At 41.1% G+C, this 8,039-nt stretch overlaps 1 protein-coding gene across 2 annotated transcripts; it reads right to left on the bottom strand.

The window, feature by feature from the left end:
- Positions 1 to 1,003: 1,003 nt before the first annotated feature.
- LOC127779978 (casein kinase 1-like protein HD16) lies at positions 1,004 to 8,039 on the bottom strand. Of its 2 annotated transcripts, none has more exons than XM_052306929.1 (17): positions 7,864 to 8,039; positions 6,797 to 7,265; positions 5,588 to 5,713; positions 5,425 to 5,498; positions 4,962 to 5,031; positions 4,832 to 4,887; positions 4,668 to 4,739; positions 4,497 to 4,591; positions 4,249 to 4,315; positions 4,037 to 4,166; positions 3,625 to 3,840; positions 3,384 to 3,514; positions 2,757 to 2,931; positions 2,593 to 2,683; positions 2,165 to 2,322; positions 1,728 to 1,916; positions 1,004 to 1,587 (listed from the first exon to the last, which is right to left on the bottom strand). In XM_052306929.1, the coding sequence occupies exons 2-17, from the start codon at positions 7,181 to 7,183 to the stop codon at positions 1,528 to 1,530; spliced, it is 2,097 nt and encodes a 698-aa protein (XP_052162889.1). In that variant the 5' UTR covers positions 7,184 to 7,265; positions 7,864 to 8,039; the 3' UTR covers positions 1,004 to 1,527. The 2 variants fall into 2 exon arrangements, with proteins under 2 accessions (XP_052162889.1, XP_052162882.1); XM_052306922.1 differs by having other exon boundaries at positions 6,797 to 7,218.

Below are 8,039 nucleotides of genomic sequence, written 5' to 3'. Positions count from 1 at the left end.
TATGTTTAGTTTTAGAATGAAATAAATTATTATTATATGCTTACATATTGAGTTTTGTGTACTAGCCAAGCGAAGAATTTGCACCTTGTATGAGGCCCAAGGCTTCTAAGTCAGCATGTTGTAGTTTTTTTTTGTGTGTCCTATAAATTGTGTCTTGTAGATCGAGGCAGTTGTATATTCACCATGACTCATTAGCTTTCAAGTGATCTCATATGTTTCAATTTAATAGTCAAGGGAGTAATAATAAGTTTTTTTTAAAAAAAACACCATTTTCTATCCCAAAATATACCGCTTCGACTACGTACCATTTACTTAATTTTGTAGTTAATTTCAGAGGTATTTTTTATTGCTTTCTGTTAATTTCAGGGGTATTTTTATTGCTTTATGTTTCTTTTAACCTTTGCTTTCAGACCGCTCAGATAGCTTTTGAACCGCTTAGATAGTCAGTATATAGTCTAGTTCCAGCTTCATTGCTTCGCTTATTCGTGGAATAAGCCAAACGTCATATTTACAAACCGGATATAATTTGTGAATAAAACTTTTATATACGTGTTCTTAGCGATCTAAAAGTAAAGACTGAAAAATAAACTTTGATGAAAAAACCCAAAACCAACTTCAAATTTAAAATTGAAAATTCAAATTCTAGCTGATAAGCATAAGCGAAAAGATGATACCCTTCATTTATTCACCTATTTCCTCCGTCCTAAGAAATAGAAAAAAGGGACAAAGCAACGAGGGCATTTTGGTCAATTTCTAAGTGCTAGCGACGCAAAGCAGACGATAATGAATATTGAGCGAGGTAAGACAAGTGATAAACTCGAATGTGCAAAAGGAATGTCAAACTTGACATCAAATTGTAGGACCAACGGCCCTCTCTGAGGAGCATCGTGACAATAGGGAGTATCGTGATAATCACCCTCTGGGAGTGACTTTTCATGGATGCCGCTCTCTCAAGTGGTACTTCATGAATATCGCTGTGCACAAGATGTAAAAAGATGATCAGTAATGCAACATTATTGCATTAATGCAATGAGACCATCGAATAATGGAATCGATACACCGATTTATCAGTACACCCATTCTCACAATAATTTAGAGACAATTCCGGAGTTCTGGAAACATGGTAATTTCGCTTCCACCAGACAAAACGCAGGACACGATAAGAGCTATACACAACGGGCTCTCAGATTATAGGCCTCCAAAGAGGCTATAAGGGTCATCCGTGCTGTGCACCGCAGCAAGGACTGCAGCAAAGCACATCTTGATGCAAAATATGTTGACGGCATCCGCTTCTGCCACCTCCACCAGACCACCAGCCGGATGACATCCTCATCAGCTTATTAGCTGTCCATCCACCTTCCTCCCTGCTTCTTCTCGCGCCCCTAACTCTGGCCATGATGTAAAGTTTACCTAGCCAATGTTACCTACACATACAGAGTAACAGAGAGCAGCAACTAGATTGGTGGTTTTCCCGACATCAACTCAGTTGCGAATATGCTAAGCCCGAGTTGGTGTGCAGGGTATGCCTCAAGATACTGTCCGGCCATAGCATATCGAAGCAATGTAAAGATTCTTGGCCCATTTCTCCTACAAAAAGACAACAGTATGGGACAAGGTTAGAGTAGTGATCGAGTTGACGCTTGAACAAGAAATGTAAGTTGAATGGTCTGGTTAGAGAGAACTGTGAAGAAAAACAATGTACACAGGAATTAGTCATGTATTCGTACCTTCACATGGTTGCTTGGAAAAGCAGATGTTCTAAGAGTTTCTTGTGTCTCGTCCATCAATTTTCTCTTGGGTATACTCAATATAAAAGCAGCTTGGTCACCAGTGGCTGCTGTAGAAGTTATTCTATAGCCATTCTCCCAACGCCGGTGGATACCTTCACTAGGATATAAAAAATCCAATTCTACTACCTGCAGTACATGAGAGAGATGAAGTATAATCAACTTGATATATGATGTAAGAATCCCTGTCAGGTTCAAAAAGACTGGTTTCCATCAATACGACAACTCATTTCATCTGAAAACAAGTTATTTTCTGACAACTAAAGAGTTTTGTACCCTTTTTCACATGCCAAAAAAAAAAATTGAAATACCATCGCTTAGATTGCAACTGATTTGCACACCAGGAAAAAAAATATTACACCAATAACCACAAATACCTGTTCAGAAAATCCAGAATTCCTTGACATAACTACACCCCAGCGGCTTCCTGCAGTGGTCATTGATGTAACATGAAATCCTTCTTTCCATTTCTTGTTGATCCATTTGAAGGGAAACGATTCACTAACTTTGTAAGACTGTTGAGTGTAAGGAGTTCCTGGAAAGAGTAAATCACCATGTCAGACTAACCCCATTCATGTCATAATACATAAACAAAAGAAACACTAAGTGTGTGGAACATGCAAGTCGATATATACACATCACTACATCAGGACATATCAACCATCATCCCAAAAAAAAATTGAGACACCTGCGAAGTGAATGGCAAGAGAAACAGGCCAAGTTTCTAAACATAGATGGTCCTTTATGAAGAATAACAATGGTAGTAACATCAGAGACCTCCAACAAAAGAACAGCTGAGACAAACCTTTTGACATGACCACCAAGGAACTTCCATTTGTTGCACCCGCTATGGCACTGATGTAGTAATTATTCTCCCATTGCTCCATAATCCAATCCTAAAAGTACAAGAATAGGCAACTCAGAACGCTCCAGAGAAAAGAGGGAATCTTTGCTCAAGAGTAAGAGTACCTTATGAAGAAATATTGGTGAGAGTTCATAAACTTGGGATGTGAACCCAGTTCCCGCGTCCATAATAAGGGCCCAAAGATTGGCTGAAGATGCCACTGAGCTAATGAACAATCCATCATCATTTCCCTTCTCTATGTGTTGATGAAGTCTGGCATCTGCTACATTGTAATGGTATCTGTTGATAAAAAAAAGGGAAACAAGGACGTTATTGAAAAGGTATTTTGAAGCTCAAGCCACACAGTGACCCAAGTTGCATATTCTTTTGATTTTTGACTAAGAAACTGTTAATAACAATATAGCATGCTTAGCTGCAGTTCCCAGTTCAAAATACCAAAGCAGTAATGGTCTGTTGGCAAATTAGATACATAAAGCATTGCTTTGAATAAATTAAATGAGGTCAAGCTGTAGACTGGCTGACTGGCATATACTAAACCTTGACATGGACGACAAAAAATTATCACGGCATAAGCACCGCACCAAGGAGTTGAGTACAACTATGAATCGCACGTGACTTCAGACTATTTGTGGATCAAACTTCACGTCATACATTACAAAATATGGTCATATAGTTGAGCTCACTGTGAAAATGAAGATTACAACAAGCATGCAAAGGTCAAAGTTTGTTACCTTTGTTTCATGGGTCTCCTAGCATTATAGACTGATATCCACTGATTTGCTGGGCTTCCAAGTCGAACTTTCTTCTTTGGTTGTTCATCTTCTTCAAGATTTACAAGCAACCTTCCACGTTTTTGTCCAGCCTGCATATAGAAACCATTCAATGTCAAATCATGTGAATTATATTAAAATTGGGTGGATTGACTAGCTGAAACTGTAATATGAAGAAAAAAAAATTCTGATGTAAAATAACCTTTAGAGCACCATCGATTCTAATAGGCCTCAAATGCTGGGGCTCAATCAATTCATCAAAAAGGGAAATAAGCTTTGCGTAGTTTGGTTCTTCATCAAATCTCATGTTTGTCACGCTCTCCAGGAAAAGTTTAAAAGGAGGGGGACAGAAACAGCACAAAAGGTCTGGAGAGGTAGCCATTTTCTTCTTGCAAACAAGAAAACTCTTGTTCTCACCCTGCAATAAACATGACAGATCAAGTTATATACAAAATCAGTGAGCAAGAAAGAACATATCACAGATAAACTATCGTTATCACTGAATCTATTGGAAACAAACAAAAGGAAGAACCAAAAACCTTTACTCAATATGCAAATGAACATAACACATAGTACATCAGGTATAACCAAATGTCCAGAGAAAGAATGGAAACCTGGTAGCCTTGCCAAGGTAACCTTCCTCTGAGAAGAAATATTAATGTATATGCTAATGATTCCAGATCATCCCTTCTGCTACCAGTACGGCCTAAATGGGCATGGACACTAGCATATCTTATTGTACCCCTGTCCAAAAGAAGGCAGATGATAAATATGGAGGAAAGTTGCAAAAAATATAACCAAAAAAAGTCATCAGATAAAAATTAACCTAAATATGTCTGGCCTTTGATCATAATCAACATGCTGTCCATTTGGCGTTTCCTTCCATTTAGATGCTGAAATTGTAAATGGTAGCATGAGCACTTGTGAACTCACATTTTACAATGATATTAGGTACAAACAGCATTACAAAAGAACATCCGCAATTCTGATTAGGGAATGTTAAATCTTATTGAGATGGGTTATGTGCTCAATTTTTGCAACCAGTATCAATCACATAAGGTTTCCATTGCATACCTAAGCCAAGATCAATCAAAAAAAGTTTCTTCTCATCAGGTGATCCAGGTTGGCCAAGTAGAAAATTTTCTGGTTTAACATCTCCATGAACGAACCTGGTAAAATGTTCCAAAAATAAAACATGAACAGTGAAATCCAGAGGCTAATAGAAAATTCAAAAGGCCTGCTTACCCCTTTGCATGAAGTTTCTCAAGGATAGAAATTGCCTCTACAGCGATGCAAGCAACCATACTTGGGGTCATCCTGCATGAAACATTGGTTATCACTTAGTTGATGTCTTTAACAACAAATATGACTGAGGGGACAAAAAAGCAATCAGGCCACAACAATCTTACGTCTGCCCAACAGAATTCCAAACATCCCAAAGACTGGGTCCTAGTATGTCCATTACCTGAAAAGGTTACAAATTTTAGCAGTTGTTAAGAAAAGAATCTCAAACAATTAGAAAATGCTTATAAGACTGACCAGAACATAATAGTCCCCCTGCCGGCCTTTGTAGTGAACCCAGGGTATACCATAACATCCATTCAGAGCACTGAAACACATGCAAAACACACAAATAGTAAGGTTGGTTCTCGAAGTAGTAAATAGTGGCACTACAGTACTACGGTACCCTTCAACAGATAACTCCAAATAACTAAATGTTCAAAGATAGAGGAAATAAGCTAGTCTACAATTATAATCAGCAGAAAACATTGCTGTAACATACTAAGCATTAAATGTTTGCTAGTTCAGGTTAATGTGCAAAACTTCATGCAACTAATAACAAATTCTTGGATCCAAGAGATAAATAGTCCTTGTAATATGCAAAATAGAAACAACATTTTCAGGCAAGAATCAAGATATTGCACAATAACTTTTATTATGTCCGAGTCTCTGAGATCCTATCTCTAAGATTGTAATACTCAACTTATTATAGTGCAATTACCTATAAACTTGCCACTCATATGGAGGGCCATAATTGCAACCCTTACTGTTGCGGTGCTCGAATTTCAAAGCTACCTGCAATATGAGAATCCATCTATTATCACCACCATGTGATATTATAGCAGAAACTTTTTAAAAGAAAAGGAAAAAGGATGGGGTTAGACCTCGATAGCATCAGCTCCAGTGCGATCAGTTCCACCAGAAACCCTTCTGCCAACATAAACCTGTCCAAAACCACCTTTCCCCAACTTCCGCTCTACCTTGTATTGCGGAGAATGGCCTACTTGAACCTGCAAATGATTCATCAACTTTACTAGGTAACCAAATCTCCAACTCATCATAGTGTAAAACAATATTGTGCCAGATGACACTCAAACAAACCGTATTCTAGTAAAAGTCATGACAGATTCAAGTATCCTATCATGCAATAACATTTTTTTTGCACTTCTTTCAAGCAGAGCGTGACTCTCAGAAATGCCTGCCATTTGAGATAGAGATGAATATTTGCAATGAAAAAGGATTAGTTGTAACCGATGCAATTTATGGAGTGGTTTATTGCTAGGCAAGAAAGTGACCTCCTAAGACTCCAGATTTAGAGCACTCGAAGACTAGATGATGTTCATGGAACCTAAAGTTGATTTTGTATCAAAAGGTCAAAGTTATTTGCCATGCACAGATCCATGTCTATAAGTTTGAAGAACTTAATGACGCCAAGCTATTGCACAAACTCCACAGTGGCATCCAAACTAGATTTGGGGACAACTATATTAGGTCTTAGATCAACTATGTTGTAAAAGAACAGCTTCCATGATATAAGCAAACAGTAAGCCTAAGTTGAGGGATGCAGAGCAGCCATGTGCACTGGCATTCGCACGGTAACAGATAAGGAGATGCCCTCATGAATTCGGTGAGGTCAACCATCCCATTCTACAGCTATGTACTATCGAAAACTTCAAGCTAGCATCATTGACAAGGAAGCATCCATAGAAAAAAGTGGAAACATTTCTGAATAGAACATAAATAGGGGCACCTGCCTTGCCCTACAAACAATGCTAAAAACAAAAATGGTAGAGTAAGGAAGGTGCTGTTATGCTTGTTATTAGGTCAATTATTTTATGCATTTAATAAGTTCCAAAAGGCGTTACCAATATCTACGTAAAGAAAAAAGCTTGGTCCACCTGAACCATGCACATAACGACATAATATCGTAATATGATATAACGGTACACTTGTGGTACCAGGCCAAAATCTACTAATTTGTCGTCATCTCCGAAACCCTAACAGTGCATGTCTGCAATCAGAATAACAGGAGAAATGCATGCAAGTGATAACATGCATAATAAATTAGTAAGAGCTCAATATGAAGAATATACCTTATCCGGAACTGGAGATGCATTCCCATCATCTTCACCTCCACCAATCTTCTCAGCACTCCCACCATCCATCTTCACAACCTTATTAGCAAGTTCCTCAATATGATGGGGGCCTCCAGCAGCGACTCCGCCAATAGCAGCTCCTGGAAGAACCTCACAAGGTTGGTCCGGGTCCAAATCGATCACCGGAACACCTCGCCCTCTTCCTCCTGCCCTTCCTCTTCCTGTTGCTCTACCTCCACCCCTCCCACCCCTTCCTCTACCACGTCTTCCTGCCACCGTCGGTGCCACCGCTACCAAGTTCTCAGCTGGGTCCTGTGCTGCAAGGTCCTCAACCTTCTTTGCCTTCAACCGAGCTTGCCGGACTCCACTACGCAACTCTGGCATCCTTTCTCCCCATGCACTTCCTGCCGCCCACGAATCTACCACCCAAAAAGTCACAACACCACGGATTAATCCTGCATTTATACTGCTCAAAAACATGTGGATTAGAATAAACTAACACTGATAAGGTTGAGTAAACCAACTGATGATTTCACATCTAATAGCAGACCCATCAACTCCTAACCATATCACATCTCCAGCCAAAAAAAAATCACGGCAGACTGTGCCATCAGATTTGCCAACAGTGGTTTCCACAACCCGTCCGCCCCAAATCCTATCCCGATCTCCCCGACACTGATTTTCCCAACCAAAACCGATCAAAAATCGGGCTTAACGAACGCATACATCTCGCCAAATCATCGGCGCCCCCCCGATCGTCCCAGGAAAACCGTAGCCCGAACCAACACCAACCGATGAAACACGAGCAGCAACCCCGAATTTCCGCCGCCGAAACGGGGAGATCGGCGCGCGCCGGAACGATCGCCGCGCGATCGGACGCGACGGACTCTAAGATCGGGCCCCGCGCCGACGATCGCCCGCGTCCCCCCACGCCGCTGCCGCCACCGACATGGAGACAGCCCAGCCCACGAACGCGGCGTCCCCCGAGAGACCCTCCGGATAGAGGGAGGACGACGACGGGAAGGAGGAGAGGGGAAGAAGTCCAGGCGTGCAAGGCTAGTTACCTCGGGGAGAGAGACCGTGCGGCGTGTGGCGGCGGCGGCGAGGCGGAGGAGGAGGAGGGGAAGGATGGGAGAGAGAGAGAGAGAGAGAGGTTGGTGTCTGGTCTCGCGGAGGCGCACACACACACACCGCCCGCTGAGGCCCGAACCGAGAGACGCTGTCTGGAAAATGGGCGAGG

This window comes from Oryza glaberrima, chromosome 1 (assembly GCF_000147395.1).
Source record: "Oryza glaberrima chromosome 1, OglaRS2, whole genome shotgun sequence".
NCBI classification, from domain to species: domain Eukaryota; kingdom Viridiplantae; phylum Streptophyta; class Magnoliopsida; order Poales; family Poaceae; genus Oryza; species Oryza glaberrima.
The sequence above is the reverse complement of the archived record's forward strand: the minus strand, read 5'-3'. Positions and strand labels throughout refer to the sequence as shown.

Bases quoted from the DNA above. Each gene is read 5' to 3' on its own strand.
- LOC127779978 (XM_052306929.1), bottom strand. From the start codon at position 7,183: ATGCCAGAGTTGCGTAGTGGAGTCCGGCAAGCTCGGTTGAAGGCAAAG. The intron at 5,032-5,424 runs GTAATTGCACTA...CATGTGTTTCAG, and splicing joins TATGAGTGGCAAGTTTATAG to TGCTCTGAATGGATGTTATG. The intron at 4,592-4,667 runs GTAAGCAGGCCT...ACATTTTACCAG, and splicing joins GAGAAACTTCATGCAAAGGG to GTTCGTTCATGGAGATGTTA.